General features: G+C 42.2%; 1 protein-coding gene across 1 annotated transcript in view; it reads left to right on the forward strand.

The window, feature by feature from the left end:
• The window catches only part of LOC144692894 (uncharacterized), a 90,813-nt gene that overhangs the window by 24,105 nt on the left and 44,028 nt on the right, over positions 1-22,680 (forward strand). Inside the window, exons 2-5 of the mRNA XM_078561993.1 lie at positions 16,044-16,105; positions 19,132-19,227; positions 21,369-21,452; positions 21,912-22,004. Coding sequence (XP_078418119.1) covers positions 16,044-16,105; positions 19,132-19,227; positions 21,369-21,452; positions 21,912-22,004 — 335 coding nt within the window. The remainder of the gene's footprint in view (positions 1-16,043; positions 16,106-19,131; positions 19,228-21,368; positions 21,453-21,911; positions 22,005-22,680) is intronic.

Raw genomic sequence — 22,680 nt, forward strand, 5'->3', positions numbered from 1 at the left:
CATGAAAGCCAGACTGGATAAGGATGATAGATTTCCTTCCCTAAGGGACATTAGTGAATCAGATGGGGTTTTTACAACAATCAGTGAGACTAGCTTTATTAATTGAATTTAAATTTCACCAGCTGCCATGGTGAGACTTAAACCCACGTCCCCAGGGAATTCACTTGGGCCTCTGGATTACTAGTCCAGTGACATTACCACTACACCATATAGCACCTTTCACCACATTGGGACATCCCATAGTGCTTCACAATCAATGAAGTACTTGTTTGAAGTGTTGTTAAATTGTTGCAACGTAGGAAATACAACAGTCAATTTGTGCACAGCAAGTTTTCACAAACAACGATATGATAATGAGCAGAAGTTTTTTTATTTATTCACGGGATATAGGCTTCGCTGGCTGGGTCAGCATTTATTGCCCATCCCTAGTTGCCCTTGAGAAGGTGGTGGTGAGCTACCTTGTTGAACCGCTGCAGCCTATGTGGTGTGGGTACACCCACAGTGCTGTTAGGAAGGGAGTTCCAGGATTTTGACCCAGCGATAGTGAAGGAACGGCGATATATTTCCAAGTCCGGATGGTGAGCGACTTGGAGGGGAACTTACAGGTGGTGGTGTTCCCAACTATCTGCTGCCCTTGTCCTTCTAGATGGTAGTGGCTGTGGGTTTGCAAGGTGCTGTCGAAGAAGCCTTCATGAATTCCTGCAGTGAATCTGTTTTAATGATGTTGGTTGAGGGATGAATGTTGGCCCAAGACATCAGGGAGAACTCCCTGCTCTTGTTCAAACACTAGCCTTAGGATCTTTCACAGCTACTTAAGAGGGAAGACTGGACTTGAGTTTAACTTCTCATCTGAAAGCCAACAAACTCAAACACAATATAAAAGCAATGATTACACTACAGCATGCTGTCTCAGGTTGAGTGCCAGCCAGGCAATACCCTGCACCCACTGTCTTGTCTGATTTTCCTCTGTTAAGCTCACCCACTAGTTAAAAATTCAATGTTTAGAGAGTTAGGCCTGGGCATTTATACTCTCTCTAAATATTTCAATGAATTTAAGGTAGGTTTGATAGAAGTGTCCAAGAGGTCCAAGGGATTTCTATTCTATGCAACGTTAAACGAGGGAGTCTCGCTTCTTTTCCCTCTGTATTCAGGTCAGGGCCTAACTCGAGCACTGCAACATTAGCGCCAGTGCACATGCAAACCATTCCACAGTCACACTATATTTGTGGTGTTAATTTATTCTTAGTACTTTACAAACACTTGTTCCTTCCCTTAGACTTGTTAACTAAGCTAATGTATGTTGCTCCATGGTACTGGTTCTCCCTTCCTGTGCAACTTCCCCTGTTTGTTCCAGTGGGATTGAGTCAGAGTGAGATGTTTAGACAGAGATGATGGACAGATGTTTGAACTTTTGGGGAGTCAAGAGTTATGGGGAACAGGCAGGAAAGTGGAATTAAGGCCAAGGTCAGATCAGTCATGATCTTACTGAATAGCTGAGCAGGCTCAAGGGACCGTGTGGTCTAGTCCTGCTCCTATTTCTTACCATCTTATATTGTGAGAGCTTTCTCTGTTTCAGTACGATTCTGCAGACTGTGCTATAAAAGCAAGTCTGAATGTGCCGGTGTGCACACTTACTCTCATTGTCTTTTCCCTAAAGATAGTATGACCCCGCTTTAGGTTTTTATAACTCTGGCATTGTGACCCAGAGAATATATCACTTAAAACTCCTTATTATTGAACTTTGTTCTTTTTTAAGATCAGGGGTTCTGGTTGGTAAGGAGCTGGCAAGAAGGCTATTTCCTTTAGAACATGTGGCTTATTGCCAAAGGACACATGAATAGACGTTTGAGAGTAGGATTGCCAACTCTGGTTGGACGTAATCCTGGAGGTTTCATTACATGACTCCCCACTCGTCCCACCAATAATTCTGCCCAGTTCAAACACCCTTTGCCCAGTTTCAATATTTGTATAACTAATAAAAGTATTGTAAGAATATTGGACTAAAATCATTTTTTAAATGCCTCTTTGATTTTTTTCACACCCTTGTGTTGTTTGCAGCAATGTCCAGGAGATAATTTCTGGGAACTTCAGGGAAGACCTGGGTGGAGTGGGATGAGGCAGGGTGGTAGGGGAAGGGGAGAAACAGATCTATTGAGCCAGCCTATCCTTGGTAGCCTCCCCCAAAGGGATATTTTCCATATGTGAGTCGCCTTATATGGTTATTTAACCATGATAGATGGTCACAATGGTGCTTTATATAGCACTTTTCATGACCACAGATGTCTCAAAGCACTTTTATAGCCAATTAAATATTTTATGAAGTGTATTTACTGCTGTAGGAAATGTGACAATTTGTGCACAGCATACTCCCATAGACAGCAATGTGATAATGACCAAGTAATCTGTTTTTGTGATGTTAATTGAGCGATAAATATTGGCCTTGATACCAAGGATAACTCCCCTGCCCTTCTTTGAAATAGTGCCATGGGATCTTTCACATCTACCCAAGCCAGTAGATGGGTTTAATGTCTCATCCAAAAAATGACAGTGCAGTACTGAGGGAGTGCTGCACTGGAGCGTCAGCTTTGATTTTTGTGCTCAAGCCCTAGAATGGGATTTGAACCTGGAAACTTGTGACTCCGAGGTGAGACTGCCACCAACATCAAAAGTTTCAGGGGAAACTTCTTAATCCAGAAATGTTTAGAATATGGAACACTCTACCACAAGGAGTGGTAGCGATGAACAGCATGGATGCATTTAATGGGAAGCTAGATAAACATATGACGGAAATAGGAATAGAGGGTAATGCTGATAGAGGATTAGGAGGAGGCATGTATGGAGTGTGCGAACACTGGCATAAACCAGTTGGGCCCAACAGCCTGTTTCTGTATAATAGGCTCAATGTAAATGGCAAAAGGAAATCTGGAAATGCTGGGGATAGATCAACACCTGAAAAGACAGCACAGGTTAATCATTTGGGTGGGGCCCAATTCATCAGGGTTCTGGCATGAGGCTTGTCTCTTAGATGCTGACTAACTGGTTGTCCCTTTCCTGTGGGTTTTGTTTCTATTTTGAACCAGTTGCCTACTGCCAGAAGGTGAACCGCAGATGCAAGTAATTAACCTTGCCAATTGAGGTTAAATTGGCTAGACCTTGTCTTAGTGCTTTTTAATCTTTCTTGGGATTTGAGTGTCGCTGACAAGGCAAGCTTTTGTTGACTGTCCTTTTATTGCCCTTAAGAATTGGTGAGCCACTTTTTTGAATTGCTACAGTCCATCCATGGGTACATTCACAATGGATGTTCCAGGGTTTTGACCCAGCAACAATGAAGGAACAGTGACCTGATTCCAAGTCACGATGATGTCTGACTTGGATGCGAAATTGCAGATAGTGGTATTCCCATGTGTCTGCTACCCTTGTTCGTAGTTGGTAGAGGTTGTGGGTTTGGAAGGTGCTTTCAAAAGAGTCTTGGTGATTCGCTGCAGTGGGTATTGTATATGATACACAGTGCTACCACTGTGCATTGCTGGTGGAGGAAGTGAATGTTTAACGTGGCGGATAGTGTGCCGATCAAGCTGGCTGCTTTGTCCTGGACAGTGTCAAGCTTCTTGAGTGTTGTTGGAGCTGCACTCATTCAGGCAAATGGAGAGTATTCCATCACACTTCTGACTTGTGCCTTGTAGATGGTGGACAGACTTTGGGGAGTCAAGAGGTGAGTTACTCGCTGTAGAATTCCCACCCTCTGACCTGCTCTTGTAGCCAAAGTATTTATATGACTTGTCCAGTTTTAAATTTCTGGTCAATGGTAGCCTCCAGGATGTTGATGGCGGGGGATGCAGCGGTGGTAAAGCCACTGAATGTTATGGGGAGATGGTTAGATCCTCTCTTGGTAATAGTCATTAATTGGCACTTGTGTGGCATGAATGTTACTTGTCAAATATCAGCCCAAGCCTGAATGCTGTCCAGGCCTTGCCACGTATGTACATGGACTGCCGCAGTAGCTGAGGAGTCACGAATGGTACTGAACACTGCTGTGCTCTGAGCCTCCTTTGTTCTGATGGTTGACTTGTTTAGACTGATCTGTCAGCGCACCATTATGCAATGCCTGCTGGTAATAAAACAGTTGTAAAATAAACATCCAACTGTGTTTCTGTAACCATCTGTAGCCTGACAACTGAGCTTTATTTTCTGGATTGGAAACACAGACTCTACTTCGTCAATGCCACTTGTGATGGAATGGGATAAGTTGACTCATTTCCTCTCTGACTCCAATTTTAAGCAGCAATAAATTTATTGTGGATTTAAATTCCTATTTTTCTAAACTTGTGGAGAGATGGTGAAGGGGCTGTGAGGGTGTGGAAAGGAGTTGGGGAGATAAAGGCCTGGATTTCCAAGGAGTCACAGGGAGTCCGCAGCATATCCAAAATGGTGGACAGACACTGTTTCCGGAATGCCCACCCCCAAATCTGGCAGAAACCGTTTTTCGGGGTGGGAAGTGACTACCGCATGTGGGAAACCCGAACTCAGCAGGGCCATTTGAATCTGGTGCTGAGAAAGAAATTCACCACACGGTGATCTCCTGATTTCAGTCACACCTTAGATCTCCCAAGTGCAGCAGGGTTATTTCTCCAGCAAAACTTGCAGTGAGTGGAGGATAGTTGCATAATATAAATATTTATTTAAAAAAAAAAATCCAAGTCACTTACAGTGGTGATTGACGGTGGAGTTGCCCAGTCACCTACATTTTTGCTGCTCTTGTGGTGTCACTATACATAGGCTACTTTTAATGGCTGAACCAGTATAAACTCCAATACCCTCTCCACAAGCTGAGAATTCTGGTCCTTTTATACTCCAGGCAGAAGTCCCAATTGGCAGAAGCCTTATGATGAAGATACAAATCCCAAAGCAGCTGTGGACTGGAGACCAGTTCAGGAGTGTGGTGAATTTCTTTCTCACATACCCAGGCTCCTTCCTATATAGAGTTCAGTCCTACTCCTATACCTAACTCGTGAACTAGCTGCCACCCACCACTTGCAGTGGCCTGTAGATTTTTAACTACATCATCATGTAGCGAATGTGGGATTCTGGAGCTTTTGACTGTTTGGCCCACAACCTTCATTTGAAGACTTCAGATCTGAGTGAAGCACAGACAGATTTGTAAAATAAAGAACAAACTTGCATTTATATAGCGCCTTTCTTGAACACACAGCTTTTCAGGCAATAAAGTATTTTATGAAGTGTCGTCACTGTTGTAATGTAGGAAATGTGGCAGCCAATTTGCGCACACAACTCCTGAAAAACCACAATGTGATAAAGACCAGATCTGCGGATCTTTAGTGAAATAGAAACAGAAAATGCTGGAAATCCCCCACAGGTCAGGCAGCATGTATGGGGAGAGAATTAATGTTTCAGGTTGATAAAATTTCATCAAAACTGCATGATTTTGGATGATTTGGGTTGGACGGGCCACTTTCACGTGCTCCCTCTGACTGAAATATCACACGAGTGCAGGATGATGTTGGGACACTAACATGATGTCATCAAGCACTACTTTACACCCGAGTGGGTCAGGCATGTGCCGCACGCCGAGGTAAAAGTTCTGCCCCCTAGCTTTACTTTGAATGGTGTCATGGAAACTTTTATATCTACCTGAGAAGACTGACAGGAGCCTTGGTTTAACATCTCATCTAAAAGACAACACATTTATATAATGGTTTTGCACTCCCTAAATAAAAAAAAAATACTGCACTAAGTGTTGGCCTAAATTATGTGTTTAGATAGTTTTGGGATGGAACTTGAACCCACAAATTTCTAACTTTACTCTTCCGTTGTTATGGCACAGCCAATGGTAAATGCTGATCTGCCCAAATCCCAAAGGGAAACTTGAAACAACTGCCACAATTGTTTTGCAATTTGTATATTTATTTTGAGATGCGTGCCTTGAATTCAGTAGTAAGTCCACCAAGTCTTAGAGGGTTTTTAGAAAATTAAATTAAACATATATTAATAAAATAAGTAATTTTAAGCACATACATGGGTCTACAAATTACTACTATGATAACTCCTAGCTCCCCTGATTTAATCTAAATCCCAGTTACACCTCCGTTAAGGCAACAGTAAGGCATATAGATTTTAAAAGACCCAAGCAAAGTAACACGATACCCTGAACAGTCGAATTCAAAGTGAGTTTTTCTCAGCTTCTGTTCCTTGAAAACATCAGCTTGAGGCTTAGATGCTGGAAGCTTTTCACACTTGTGTCAGATCTAAAATGCCTGCCCTTACATACATCCTTCTCTCCTTTATACATGTTTTCCCCTTTGAATACAAATTCCCATTGTTTTACTGTCTTTGGACTTTACCTCCGTAATAATCTATCATCGTACTAATTTTACCAGTAATCTTAGGCAAAAGTAAACACACTGTTTCTTAACTTCTTTTGGCTAGGTGTAACATTTCATCCCCTCTTTTGAATTCAAGCTATTCTGGTTTATTCAAAAATGCAAATGTTCTCTTTACACCTCACATTCCAAAACTTCACCTATGTTTACCTATTTAGCATTTCAAAACTAGCTTCTCTTCTTACATCAAAGCCTTCAGACCAGCTGTCTTTAATTCAGTGAAGTCGCCCCACCCACCCACACATACCCACACACACAGACCCCACTATTACTCTACAATAAATTACAGTAACATTATGAAAATTATTATACCTTCCTGACACCAATGGGTGTGGGCATCGCTGGCAAGGCCAGAATTTGTTGCCCACCCCTAATTTCCCTGGAGAACATAAGAACACAAGAAATAGGTCTCATGGTCCACTCCTGCTCCAATCAAACTTGCCCCACCATTTAGTATGATCAAGGCTGATCTTGGGCTTCAACTCCACCTTCCTGACTGCTCCCCATATCCCTCGATTCTCTAACACTAAAAAAATCTATCCCAGCCTTAAATGTATTTCAACGACGGAGCATCCACAACTCTATGGGGTAGAGAATTCCAAAAATTCGCAACCCTTTGAGCAAAGTACTTTCTCCTCATCTCAGTCCTAAACGATTGGCCCCAATCCTGAGACTGTACCTGTGATTTAGATTCCCCGACCAGTAGAAACAATCTCTGTGCATCTAAGAAGCCCCTTCAGAATCTTGTATGTCTCAATGAGATTGCCTCCCTAAACTCCAGAAAATATAGGCCCAATTTACTCAGACTCATCATAGGACAACCTCATCCCAGGGACCTTCACTGTACTGCTTCCAATGCATGTACATCCTTTCTTAAATGTGGAGAAGATGATGGTGAGCTGCCTACTTCAACTGCTGCAGTCCATGTGGTGTAGGTACACTCAGTGTTAGGAAGGGAGTTCCAGGATTTGTCCAGTGACAGTGTAGGGACCCACACCATCCAGACAATTCCAAGTCAGAATGGTTTGTAGTTAGGAGGGGAACTTGCAGGTGGTGGTGTCTGCTGCCCTTGCCCTTCTCAGTGCTAGAGGTTGGGGTTTGGAAAGTGCTGTTGAAGAAGCCTTGGTGATTTCTGCAGTGCATCTTGTTTGTAGTAAACACTGTTGCCACTGTGCGGCCGCGATGAGGGAGTGAATATTTAAGGTGGTGGATGGGGTGTGAATCAAGCAGGTTGCTTTTTACTGGATGGTGTCAAGTTTCTTGAGTGTTGTTGAAGCTGTACTCTTCCAGGCAAGTGGAAAGCATTCCATCACACTCTCTTGACTTGTGCCTTGCAAATGGTGGACAGGCTTCGGGGAATCAGGAGGTGATCTACTCGCCTTGGAATTCCCAGCTTCTGACCTACTCTTGTAGTCAAAGTATTTATATGGCTGGTCCAGTTCAGTTTCTGGTCAATGGTAATCCCAGGATGATGTTAGTGCAGGATTCAGCGATAGTAATTTTATTGAATGTTAAGGGGAGATGGTTAGATTCTCTCTTGTTGGAAATAGTCATTGCCTGGCACTTGTGTGACACAAATGGCACTTGTCACTGATCTGTCAAAGCCTATATATTGTCCAGGTCTTGCTGTGTATGGAAATGGTCTGCTTCAGTATCTGAGATGGGAGTTCTACTATTGAGTCACGGGTGACAGATTGAGGTCTACCAATTAGATCATCGTCACATTTTGTGCAAGAGTGGACAGCGAGGGTCCGATTTTAACCCTATCCAGCAGTGGAAACTGGCAGCTGAAATAGATTGGTGACTTGCCTGCTGATATCTTGCTGTCACTGTAACCACCTTCACCAGTCTGAGATCTCTGCGCTCCCCCAATTCCAGCCTCTTGCACGTCAACGATTTTAATCATCCCACAATTGATGGCTGTGCTTTCATCTGCCTAGACTCTAAGCTCTGGAAGTCCTTAAACTTCTCTGCCTCCCTCCCTTGTTCTCCACTTTTAAGATACCCTTTAAGACCCACCTCTTTGACCAAACTCTTTGTCATCTGTCCTAATAGCTAGTTATGTGGCTTGATGTTAAATTTTGTTTGATAATGCTCCTGTGAAACTCCTTGAGATGTTTTACTTGATTAGTGGTCCTGTATAAGTGCAAGTTGTTATTGTTATCTTGATTTGAACTTGTTCCTCTGAAGCTGGTGGTATCCTGTTCCGAAACCTGAATCGGGGTCCCATTGTGAGGAGAACACTGACCAGTTTGCATGTGGAGGGACCATTAGGATCAAGTTAAATTCAGTCACCACTCAACCCTCATACACACATTTCCCAGCATGGGTTATGGGTTGACCAATAGTGATCTGGAGCAAAGTCCCTGTACCCACCCAAACCATTCACCGGCCTTCATAAGACGTAGGAGCAGAAGTAGGCCATTCAGCCCATTGAGTCTGCTCCGCCATTCAATGAGATCATGGCTGATCTGATAATCCACAATTCCATTTTCCTGCCTTTTCCCCATAACCCTTGAATCCCTTCCTGATTAAAAATCTGTCTTGCTCAGCCTTGAATATACTTAGCGACCCAGCCTCTAAAGTCCTCTGCAGTAAAGAAGTCCACAGATTCACCATTCTCTGAGAGAAGAAATTCCTCCTCATCTCTGTCTTAAATGGGCGACCCCTTACTCTGAGATTATGCCCTCTGGTCCTAGGCTCTCCGACAAGGGGAAACAAACTTTCTGCATCTACCCTCTCAAGCCCCCTAAGAATCTTGTATGTTTCAATAAAGTCACCTCTCAGTCTTCTAAACTCCAATGAGTACAAACCCAACCTACTCAACCTCTCCTCCATCTCCAGGATCAACCTAGTGAACCTCCTTTGCACTGCCTCCAATGCCAGTATATATTTCCTTCGATAAGGGGACCAAAACTGTTCACAGTATTCTAGGCATGGTCTAACTAGCACCTTGTATAGTTTTAGCAAGACTTCCCTAATATATTACATCTACTAGTTCCCCTTTATCTATGCTGCTTGTTACCTCCTCAAAGAATTCTAATAAATTTGTCAGGCATGATTTCCCCTTCATGAAGCCATGCTGACTCTGCTTGATTCGATTATGTATTTCTAAATGCTCTGCTATTACATCCTTTATAATGGACTCTAACATTTTCCCAATGGCAGATGTTAAGCTAACTGGCCTAGTTACCTGCTTTTTGTCTCCCTCCCATTTTGAATAAGGGTGTTACATTGGCAGTTTTCCAATCCTCTGGGACTTTTCCAGAATCTAGGGATTCTTGGAAGATTACTACCAGTGCATCCACTGTCTGTGTAGTGTTATGACTGAGCAGTTGGTAAAGCTGAGTTATTTAAAAATCCCAGAGGGAAATTTTAAACAACTGTCATAACCTATAATTTTAAGCATTGTGTTTGAAATGCAACTCTAAATTCAAGAATCATACCACCAGTTCTCGAGAGGTTTTATATCAAGCTAAATTAAACATTTTATTAATTTACACAAGTTAAATATGGCTACTTCCTTTAATATCTGAGCATGCAACCCATCAGGTCCAGGGAACTTATTGGCCTTTAGCCCCATTAGTTTCCCTAGTACTTTTTCTCTCATGATAGTTATTGTGTTTATTTCCTCCCTGCATTTTACCCCATGATTATTTAGTATTTTTGGAATGCTATTAGTGTCTTCTACCGTGAAGACTGATACAAAACATTTATTCAACTCCTCCGCCATTTCCTGGTTCCCCATTATTTCCCCAGCCTCATTTTCTAAGGGGCCAAAGTTCACTTTGGCCCCTCTATATGTTTAAAGAAGCTCTTCCTGTCCATTTTTATATTGCTTACAATTTACCCTCAAAGTTTATTTTCTCCCTCTTTATTATTTGTTTTGATCATCTTTTGTTGGTTTTTAAAACTTTCCCAATCCTCTGGCTTGCCACTAATCTTTGTCACATTGTCAAATTTTCTTCCAATTTGATACTATCCTTAACTTCCTCGGTTAACCATGGTTGGTTTATCCCGTTCCTAGAATCCTTCTTCCTCACTGGGAGTAACTTTGTTGCGAACTCTTTTTCTTAAATGTCTGCCATTGTTCATTTAACCACCTTTTCTGCTAAACTCCTTTCCCAGTCCACTTCAGTCAACTCTGCCATCATTCCTTTGTAATTACCCTTATTTAAGTTTACCACTGTTGTTTCTGACCCAGTTTCTCATTCCAACTGAATGCTAAATTCTACCATGTTATGGTCACTGTTTCCTCGAAGATCTTTTACTCTGAGATCATTTATTAAACCTACCTTGTTATTCATTACCAGATCCAAAGTAGCCTGATCCCTGGTTGGATCCACAACATATTGTTCTAGGAAACTGTCCCAAATACACTCTATGAATTTGATTTTCCCATTCTACATGAAGATTAAAGTCACCCATGATTAATGTACTGCCTTTTTTACATGCCCTCATTATCTCCTGATTTATTCTCTGTCCTACAGTATAGCTACTGTTAAGGGGCCTGTAGACTACTCCTACCAGTGTCTTCTTCCCCTTGATATTTCTTACCTCCACCCATATGGATTCTACATCTTCAGATCCAAGATCATTCCTTGCTATCGTACTTTTTCCATCTTGTACTAACAAAGCTACCCCACCACCCTTTCCTTCCTGCCTGCCTTTCAAAAGGTCACATAACCCTGAATGTTTAGTTCCCGGCTTTGATCTCCTTGTAACCGTGTCTCTGTAATGGCTATAAGATCATACCCATTAACCTCTATTTGTGCCGTTAATTCATTTATTTTGTTCTGAATACTACGTGGATTTAAGTAAAGATACGTTAATTTTGCCTTTTTACCATTTTTTCCCCCATTGACCCTATTTGCTGCTGGTTTTTTTTTAATGTTTGTACACTCTGTCCCTTCCTGTCACACTCTGGGTATCATTACCTAAATAACTGCCCTGCAATGCTGCCATATTCTTTTGCTTTGTAAGCTTACGTATCCCCTCTCCAAAACTCTTTCTCCCCCCACCCCCCCCCCCTTCTATTTAGTTTAAAGCCCTCTCTACAGCCCTAGTTATTAAACATGAGACATTAAACCAAGGCCCCATCTTCCATCTCAGGTGGATGAGAAAGATTCTGCAGTAGTATTTGAAGAAGAGCCCTAGCAGGGGAGTTCAGCCCAGTATTCTGGCCAATATTTACACTTCAACCAACATCACTTAATACAGATTATCTGGCCATTTATTTAATTTCTGTTTGAGGGATCTTGCTGTGCAGAAATCTGCTTCATTTATCCCTACATTGCACACTGCAACAGTGGCCCCATTTTAAATATGTATTTAATTCATTGTAATGCACTTTAGAACATCTTGAGGCTGCGAAAGGTGCTATAGAAATGTAAGTTTTTTTTCTTTTCTGTGCTATCGTACAGCTGTCTGATTAAAATGCACTTTCCTGCAGGAGGACCCTTGTTTGGTCCTGATGTGAATACAAGCATAGTCTTGTATCACTGATATATATGGATCACTGGACCTAAGCCCTAGCCCCAGCCCCAGCCTGTACTGCGTTCCTTGATTGAAACAGAGCAGCAGCAGAGGTGCTATTGTTAGCTTCCATGACTCTAGAGTCGTGAAGAAAAGAGTTGGGGGAGGGGTTGGCAGGGAACCAGATAGGAATTCCACTCCTGATTGCTATCCATTGACCTTTGCTGAAAAATGGCAATGGCAAATGTGGACATCGAAAAGGGACTAGATTGGGTTCAGCTGTGATGCCCCGCTAGGATACAACATCCAAACAGAGTTTCCTGTCGGGCTCATTCTTGGCCACTGGGTGAGATACCAGAGAGCTGTTGGCAACACCAGACTAACACCCCAGTAAAAAGGTGAGGAACAGGGAAGAGTATTAGAAATAAAAACAGGAAATTCTGGAAAACATTCGGTAGGTCGGGTAGCACCTATAGAGAGAGAAGCAGTGAGAGCCTTTTCAGGCTGACAACCTTCAGCAGATCTGGAAGATGACAGAGATTAAAAGGTCATTGGCTTGAAATAAAATTGGCCTGCGATGCCCAGTACAGTCAAACAGTCCAGCAAGCTCACGGTCTAGGCTCTAGGCTGAAGAATAACTACTTAACAGAAATTCCTTGTTTTTTAAATTCATTCTTGGGATGTGGCCCATCGCTGACAAGGGATTGATAATTATTGCCCAGCCCTAATTACCCTTGGGAAGGTGGTGGTGAGTTACCTTTGTGAACTGCTACAGTCTGCTGTTAGGAACAGTAATTTCTGAGTTTGCTTGGTTCTGGTTGATCAGTCTGCCAGTTGGTGCCCTTTGGAGTGAGAACACAACTCTTTTCAGTCCAGCATCCTCAGCAGTCTGTAAAACTATTGTGTGTTTGTTTATTTCCAGTAAGACACATGACAAGCCTATTACATCTGTCTCTTTACCAAACAGTACCAAGGAATCGAGACAAGATTATCAATGTCCTTCAGCCCTTCTCAAATTCAAACTCACGGCTCAGGGGAGTTCATGCGGCCTGTGTTCTGGTTCTGGTTTCTATGAAATGGCCAACCTCTTATTTTAATCATGCTTGGTATTCTATAATCCACTTTCACCACATTAATGTCTCTCACTTGATTTCTCCCTTGGTACTGGCACAGGAAGAGTCAACCTGATTTTTGTGCTTCAGACTCTAGAGTGGCACTTGATCCTTCACCACCTCACTCAGAGGAGTGAGTGCCCCCCACTGAGCCAAGCTGGTATATTTCTCATCCTACCAAATACATGTTTGATTAACTTGATTGGGTTCTTTAACAAAGTAACAGAGGGTTGATGTGTACGGAGTAATGGTGAATACAACAGGAAACTTGTGATAGAAATTTCAGGCTCCTTGCCCTGTTTGTCTGATTCACTCCACCAGGTTGAAGCAATGATGTAATGTTGTCTTGCATTCCTTTGTGCTTCCAGCATGTACTGCAACAGGAACAAGTTTCCCCACTCACTGCGTTGCTGTGCAATATGCAGAGGCCACAAATCCCTTGACTCAAAAGTACCTTTGACACCCAAGTTTCTACTATAACCATTTTGTTTCTTCTTGACAGCAACCAATTGGCTTATAGCAAGATCCTGGAAATGGCAATGAGATAAATGTGCAGATTGCAGTGATATTGCATGATGGATACATATTGCCTGGGACTCCAGGGAGAACTCTGTTGATCTTCTTTGAAATAGCAGCTGTGGGATCTTTTACTTTCCCTAAAAGGGCCGACATAACCTTGGCTTAATGTTTCATCCAAAAGACGGCATTTTTTTAGTATTAATTCACGGGATCTGGGCTGGCTGGCTGGGCCAGCATTTACTGCCCATCCCTAGTTGCCCTTGAGAAGCATCTTTAACAGTACAGCACTCGCTTGGTACTGACATTGGAAGGGTCAGTTTGTTTTTTGTGCTTCAGTCTCCAGAATGGCATTTGATCCCTCACCACCTTTCTTGAAGGCAAGATTGCTACCCACAGAGCCAAGCTGACACTGAGTGCTTTAAGTCATGCTCTTAAGTGAATGCAAGTTGTTTAAAACCACCCTGATCTATGGAGCACAGACATCTCTCTGAAGTGATTCTATTACCTAGAGTGGAGGCCTGGTCATGTAATTGATAGTAACAACTTTACAGTAAACCACTGCAGTCATTATAATACGACTTGCACTACAAGTATACACAAAGATGAATTGCCTCAGAGCACTTCACTCTATGAAGTACTCTTGGTTGTATAGTAACTGTTGTAGAGGCTTGGAAGGGAAAAGAAAGTAAGTTATAGGTACTGCATCATGCAATTCTACATTTTGCCCTTAGTGAGCTCCTTATCTCAGTTATGCCATGGGGCCTTGGGGAGAAATGCTCCTACTTGGGGTGGGGTGGAAAGCAAATACTCTGTGATCAATAACAACTTGCATTTATATAGCACCTTCATCAGGATCTCTGGAATTCCCTCCCTAAACCTCTCATGCCTCTCTCTACTTCGCTACCCTCTTTTAAGGTACTCCAAAAACCTATCTCTTTGATCAACCTTTTGATCATATATCCTGATTTCTCATACGACTTGGTGTCAAAAATGTTTTTTGTTGATATCGCTCTTGTTAAGCGCCTTGGGATGTTTACTGCATTAAATCCGCTAGATAACTGTAAGCTGTTGCTTAGAGACATAGGTTGACATTGAATGACACAAGAACAGGTGACCAAAAGTTTAGTTGGAAAAGTATGCTTTAAGGATGAGAGTGAAGTAAAGAGATTTAGGGAGGAATTCCAGAGCTTAGAACCTAGACAACAGAAGACATGAGCAGCAATGTTGGAGTGATTAAAATCAGGGTCGCGCAGGTGGCCTGCGTTGGAGGAGTACAGAGAACTTGGCGGGTTGCAGGGCTGGAGGAGACTAGGAGAAGTAGAAAGCACAGAGTAAATATTAATGTGTAGAGGGGGGGTGCGTAAGATATGGAAGGAAGAAACTGAGGTACACCTGTAAGCTAAGACAATCCCTCAGTGACTAGAGAGAAGCAGGAGATAAACATCTGTGGTCTCATTTAAATCCAGTTTCCATGCCAACGTAGCCCATGTACAATAATTAATTGTGCAGTCAGGTTAGCCTGAATCCATGCTGCGTGCCCTTTGTGCATATTCCCGGCACACACCGAGGGAGCTGGCACACAAATAAACATGTTTTGATCTGAGGAAGCAGCCACTTGTCTGGAAAGCCTCCAGGATTCGACCGCAATGATTTTGTTGTTGGAGTCACTTTGCCCCCTGGTGGTGAATCATTTTTTTCTTTAACTTGCATAAAATTAGTTCCAAACTGTTTCTACAGGAGAGACGAGGGGAATTGCTTTTTTACATAGCAAGCTATTGTCTGAGAGAGTGATGGAAGTAGATTCAAAAGTAACTTTCAAATGGTATTTGTATAAATACTTGAAAAGAAAATGTGCAGAGCTATAGGGAAGAGCAGGCGGAGTGGGACTAATCAGATAGCTCTACCAAAGCATGATGGGCCAAATGGCCTCCTCTCTGTGATGTACAATTCTATCATGACATTTCCTTTGGAATTGTGTTTCAGTTCTGTTTAACCAAGGCTATAAATATTTAGCTTCTGAGTTTGGTAATTTAGTGCTATCATAGATCATGGCTGCAGAATCCTGGCTCCATTGATTGGAGATGCTGATTGCATCAGTTGTTGATGAAGGGGGCCCAAAATTTGGTGAAATCTGGTCTATGGGTGTTAACATGGATAAAAGGGGGAAAACTTACCCTAGGTTCCTGTACCTGATCAGCATCCCTGTGTTGGTTGCAGTTGACGACTGCATGTTCTGCATTGATTCACTCCCTACTCAGATGGCCATCTAGACATTCACTGTCTAGGCTAGCACATGAAGAATTATGGCTTAGGTAAATGGAGTGCCGCTGGTACTCCACATACTTTCTGTGCAACATTTTTAAATGATAAAGTGACTTGTGTCAGAATCCCTGAGTCAGAGTGAATGGATCCCTGGATCCGTCTCAATTCTAATTAGGACAGTGCAAGCTTGTCAGATGTGACCTAGGTAAGACAGTGTGTTCAGTGACATATATATCTGTGACAATAATAGGCTGCTTGTTCCCTCGTTTTCCTTCAGTTGAAAGAGTGAGCACGCAGAAGAGAACGTTTACCCGATGGATCAACTTCCACTTGGACAGGGTGAGGGCAAACATTACATTATTTCAGGCTATTTACTCATGCTGAACAATATTTATTTACTTATCTTGTTAACTGCTCACCTACATACATCTTTTTTAAAAATGGATGCTGCCGCCAACTATGAGTGATTAATAATGTTATTAATATTTTGTATTTTCCTAACCTTCCTGTTCTTTGTTGTTACATTCTTCATCAAGTATTGTATTTATACTCTGTCCTCACAATTGCATGTATATATGCCTCTCTGCCAATAAAGCACACCTCAGATATGAACTTGCAAACAGACAACACATTATGTCTTCATAATAAAAGCAAAATACTGCAGGTGCTGGAAATCTGCTTTTATCCTATATATTTTGTCCCCTACTTCAGTTCTCTCCCATTCTCTTGTGCAGTTGTTGACTCTTGCTGGGGTACATAGTCATGGTTCAGCAGGTACTAGGGAAGGCAAATGGAATGTTGGCCTTTATTTCAAAGGGAATGGAGTATAAAAATAGGGAAGTCTTGCCAAAACTATACAAGGCACTAGCTAGACCACACCTAGAATACTGTGAACAGTTTTGGTCCCCTTATCTAAGGAAAGATATACTGGCATTGGAGGCAGTCCAGAGAAGGTTCACTAGGTTGATCCTGGGTATGGAGGGATTTTCTTATGAGCAGTTGAGTAGGTTGGGCCTGTACTCATTGGAGTTTAGAAGAATGAGAGGCAATCTTATTGAAACATATAAAATTCTCAAGGGGCTTGACAGGTCAGATGCTGAGAGGTTATTTCCCCTTGTGGAAGAGTCTAGGACCAGAGGGAAAATCTCAGAATAAGGGATCGCCCATTTAAGACAGAGATGAGGAGGAATTTCTTCTCTCAGAGGGTGGTGAATCTGTGGAATTCTTTACCACAGAGGGCTGTAGAAGTTGGGTTGTTAAGTATATTCAAGGCTGAGATAGACAGATTCTTAATCAGTATGGGAATCAAGGGTTTTGGGGAAAAAGCAGGAAAGTGCAGTTGAGGATTATCAAATCAGCCATGATCCCATTGAATGGCAGAGCAGATTTGATGGGCTGAATGGACTACTTCTGCTCCTACGTCCTTTGGGTTCTGGCTTTGCTCCAATATCTCACCCAAGGGCCATTCTGAGCTTAGATAGTGAACATCAGCAAGATGAACACCAGAGTCAAGCAGTATTCTCCTAATGACCACACTCTTAAACACACAACTGTTATATGGGTAGCATCAGCAGGCTGCATATTGGAGTTGAGCTCCATCCTATACTTGGAGCATGGACATGTGTGATTCTGCAGGTGTCCATGGTCAGGACTAGAAACTTTCTTTATTCTTTCATGTGGGCTTCACTGGCAAGGCCACCCCCAATTTGTTGGCCATCCCCAACTGCCCTTGAAATGGCTCATTGCTGTGGGTCTGGAGTCACAAGTAGGCCAGGCAACATAAGGATTTCCTTCCCTAAAGGGCACTAGTGAACCAGATGGGTTTTTCACAACAATTGATGATGGTTTCATGGTCACCATTACTGAGACCAGCTTTTCAATTCCAAATTTATTCATTGAATTCAAATTACACCAGTTGCCATGGTGGGATTTGAACCCCTGCCCCCAGGGTATTTGCCTGGATTACTAGTTCAGTGAAATTACCACTACACCATCATCTCCCCTTGTTTTGATTTATTTTTTCTTTTCCTATCTCAAGGAGGCTGAGAACTTTCTTAATGCCCACAACTACCCTTTTGGTCAGCCCTCCAGCTATCCCCTGCTTTGGCTTGGCACTCTTTCTGTCTGGGAGCACCTCTGAAATGCTGTGGGGCGGTTTTAGAAACATAGAAAGTAGGAGTAGGCCATTCGGCTCTTCGAGCCTGCTCTGCCATTCATTATGATCATGGCTGATCATCCAATCATATCTAACTCTTTCTGGAAAACATACAATGTTTTGTTCTCAACTACTTTCTATGGTAATGAATTCCACAGGCTCACCACTCTCTGGGTGAAGAAATTTCTCCTCATCTCAGTCCTAAATGGTCTACCCCGTACCCTCAGACCGTGACCCCTGGTTCTGGACTCCACCATCGGGAACATCCTTCCTGCATCTACCCTGTCAAGTCCTGTTAGAATTTCATAGGTTTCTATGAGATCCCCCCCTCTCATTCTTCTGAACTCCAGCGAATGTAATCTTAACCAACTCAATCTCTCCTCATATGTCAGTCTCGCCATCCCAAGAATCAGTCGGGTAAACCTTCACTGCACTCCCTCTATAGCAAGTACACCCTCCGATTAAGGAGACCAAAACTGCACACAATATTCCAGGTGTGGTCTCACCAAGGCTCTGTACAATTGCAGCAAGACATCCCTGTTCCTGTACTCGAATCCTCTGGCTATGAAGGCCAACATACCATTTGCCTTCTTTACCGCTTGCTGTACCTACATGCTTACCTTCAGCGACTGGTGTACAAGGACACCCAGGTCTCGTTGCACATTCCCCTCTCTCAATTTATAGCCATCCAGATAATAACCTGCCTTCCTGTTTTTGCTACCAAAATGGATAACCTCACATTTATCCACATTATACTGCATCTGCCATGTATTTGCCCACTCACTCAGCTTGTCCAAATCACACTGAAGCATCTCTGCATCCTCCTCACAGCTTTCATGTTTTGAAACATGTCTTGGTGCAGTACATTTTCTAGATTAAAGGTGTTCAGTAAGTGCAAGTTGCCGTTGAGTGTATGGTAGCTTGTTTCTATAACATGTACAGCTCATATTGTGTATTTGCATTTATTTTGTATAAAACAACTTGCATTTATTTTGCACCTTTAACTTCTCAAAGCTATCAAAATTACTTCACAGGTAACAACCCTTTAATCTAGATGGGGGCATCACAATTCCAGGATTTTTTCCCTGACTGCTTGGCCATTATTCTCTTATGCCCAGCTGGTAAAATGATTGCGCCATGTTGTGTGTGCATATGTATACTTTATGGCTGCTTTCTCACTGCGTGCAACTCTTTGGTTGTCTTCTCTCAGTGCAATCCACCCCTGGAGGTGAAGGATTTGTTTCAAGACATGAAAGATGGGAAGATCCTGATGGCGCTGCTGGAAGTGTTATCTGGGCAAAGACTGGTAAAGTTCTTCCAGCGCTGCTGGGCCCTGTAATTTTTGATTCTTTATTTTCTGCTTATTTTGGTGCAGTACATTTACCTGGTGGTGGATATCTTATTGAGGAATGCTCAATAAGATGTTCTGATAATGTTCTGATAATGCAACTATTTTAACTTATTTTGCTATTAAATATTTCATGTTAAGCCTTTATGAATCACTGGTTAGGCCTCAGCTGATTCTGTCCAATTCTGGGCACCACACTTTAGGAAGGATGTCAAGGTCTTGGAGTGGGAACAGAAAAGATTTACCAGAATGTGACTAGGGTCAGAGACATCAGTTACACGGAGAGATTAGAGAAGCTGTGGTTGCTCTCTCTTAGAACAGAAGTTAGGGGAGATTTAATGGATATGTTCAAAATGAGAGATCTATTCAAGAAATGAGAGGGAGAAAAAAGAGAATCTATAGGTCAGTTACCCTGACATCAGTTGCAGGGAAATGCTAGAATTTATTATTTGTAAGGAGTGTTAAGAAATCACTTCAAAAATCTTAACATGACTATTTTGAGGCAACACAGATTTATGAAAGGAAAAATGTGTTTGACAAATCAGTTTTTAGATTGCAACTAGTAGTGTGGTTAAGGAGAACCAGTGAATGTAGTGTATTTGGATTTCCAAAAAACATTCAATAAGTGACCATACAAGAGGTCATTACATAAAATTATGTTTCATGGGATTGGGGGTAATATGTTAGCTCTGACTGAGAATTGGTTAATGGGCAAAAAACAGAGCATAGGAATAAATGGAACATTTTTGAGTTAGTTAAATGTAACTACCAGAAATATGCAAGGGTCAGTACTTGGGCCTCAGTTATTACAACCAATATGCCAATGACACAAAGTTAGGTGGGATAGTAAGCTGTGAGACTGCAAAGGGATATAATGAGTGGGCAAGAGTGCAGCAGATGGAATAATAATGTGGAGAAATGATCTTTTTGCAGCTATAATAGAAAATAATTTTTTTTAAATAGTGAGACTGGGAAACGTTCATATTCAGAGGCCGGATGGCCTTGAACACTAATCAAGAAAGTTAACATGCAGGTACTGCAAGTAATTAGGGTATGTTAACCTTTATTACAGAAGGATTGGAGTATAACAGTAAAGAAGGCGTACTGCAATTTTATATAGGACCTTGGTGAGGCAACACCTGGAATACTGTGTATAGTTTTGGTCTAAGGAAGGATATCACCTGCTTTAGAGGAAATGCAATGAAGGATTGCTAGACGGGTCCATGGATGATGGGATTGTCCTATGCAGAATGATTGAGTAGACTAGGCCTGTATTTCCTACAGTTTGGAAGAATGATCTCTTTGAAACATATAAAATTCTATAGAGAAGTTGACAGGGTAGATGCTGGAAGGATGTTTCTCCTGGCTGGTGAGTCTAGAACTAGGGGTCACAAACTTGGAATAAGGGGTTTGCAATTTAGGACTGAGATGAGGGAAATTTCTTCACTCAAGGAGTTGCACTCTCTACTGTATAGAGCTACAGCTGCTCCTTCCTTGAGAATATTCAAGGTGAAGTTGGTGTAGAAGATTAGCAATGATCTTATTGGATGGCGGAACAGGCTTGAGGGGGTCAAATGACCTACTCCTCCTTTCTGCTTTGATAGAAAAAACCTGATTCTACTGGTGGGAAGTTTGGTAATCAGAGAATTGGACCCCAGTCTCACACACCTGGAGCAGCTGGTGCAGCAGAGTTCACGGTCCGTTCTCACAGGAAAGGTGGGCCCAAGGGCTCATTTCTCAGCAGCTGGTTGCAGTGGGGCAATGCACAGGCAGGTTGGCCAGTTCGGGCTTCTGCATTGCACAGGCGGCTGGCAGCTTGCAGCACTTGCCCCCATCTTGATACAATGTCAGTTTGTCTTTCACAGGGTCAAGTTGTGCTGGTGGGTGAAGCAGGACAGAAATGTACATAGTGTAAATATTGTATAAAGTAACATTTTGCTGGGATTGCAAACCTGAGAAGGTGTGTATAACCATGTTTCTGGTTTGGGATGATAGGCATGTACCACCAGACCATAGGTACAATAGTAATTTTCTCACTGGACATCACAGTGCCCTGTGGGCCTTGGATCGGCTGATGGTGGCTCTTTTTCTTTGCACAGATGCACCATTACAAACATTCAATGCATCGGATTTTCCGGCTGAACAACATTGCAAAGGCCCTGCAGTTTTTAGAGGAAGGATATGTAAGTACAAGGTTCTTCAAGTTTCCTGGGTCAGGCCTGTGACAGCAGCTTCTGTCCAATTTACACATGTCCATAGTTGAAAATAAAATTTCAATTGCTTTCATTGAATTTACTGACGGATTCTGTAAAGAGCATACTATGTTCCCCCTAACATCTTCTGTGCATTACCTGCTTGCTTTAGGCTGGCAATATAGGCAAACATCTACCCCATTGATTCAGATGACTACATATTGGCCTATTATTCTTGTAATATTTTAGGGATATTTTCTGTAATATTTAGAATTCTAATGTGAGAAGTATGCATGAATGTTGTGAGCTTAATGTGTAAATCGCAATATTTATGATGCATAATTGTTGTTAAGGCACTGTGTGAATTGTGATGTGGAATCCTACTGAAATATGCATCCTGTAACAGTGAATGTTTCGAGCATTAACTAGTGAGTGCCCCTTTGTTTGTAGGTGAAGCTGGTTAGCATTGATGCCCCGGAGATTGCAAATGGCAACCCTTCCATGATTCTTGGCTTAATCTGGAATATCATTCTCCATTTCCAGGTAAGGTAATGACACCCCTCCTTCCATAGACTGAGCAACCAGCCAATCATTCTCAACTCTTTCTAACCAATCAATCAGGCTGGGCTTTGGTGTGCTACACATTATTGCTCAGCTAACGTTATCACACCAAACATAGAAGGATACAGCACAGAAGATGGGCATTAGGCCCAACATGCTTGTGCTTGCTCTTTGAAAGAGCTATCTAGTTAGTCCCGCTCGTCTTTCCCCATAGCCCTGTACATTTTTTTCCCTTCACATATTTTTCTGATTATCTTTTGAAAGCTACTATTGAATCTGAATTTCCACCACTCTTCCAGTCAATGCAACATCTTTTTATAAATTAGTTTTTAATTAGTTTCCTCAAGTTGCCTCTGCTTTCTTCACCAGTCACTACCTTATATCTATCCCCTCTGATTAACGATCCTTTGATATTAGAAACCGTTTCTCCTTATTTCTTCTATCAAAATCATTCATCAAATCTCTTAACCTTCTCTGCTCTAAGGTGAACAGCCCTAGCTTCTCCAGTGCTTCCCCATAACTAAGGTTCCTCATCCATGGGACCATTCTTGAAAATCTCTTCTGCTCCCTCTCCAAGGCCTTGAACATCCTTCCTGAAGTGTCTGTATGTCCTTTTTTTAGGAATGGAGTTGTGAGATAAATTGTCAGAGAAGGCCAT

This window comes from Cetorhinus maximus, chromosome 18, assembly GCF_964194155.1.
Source record: "Cetorhinus maximus chromosome 18, sCetMax3.hap1.1, whole genome shotgun sequence".
Taxonomy (NCBI): Eukaryota; Metazoa; Chordata; class Chondrichthyes; order Lamniformes; family Cetorhinidae; genus Cetorhinus; species Cetorhinus maximus.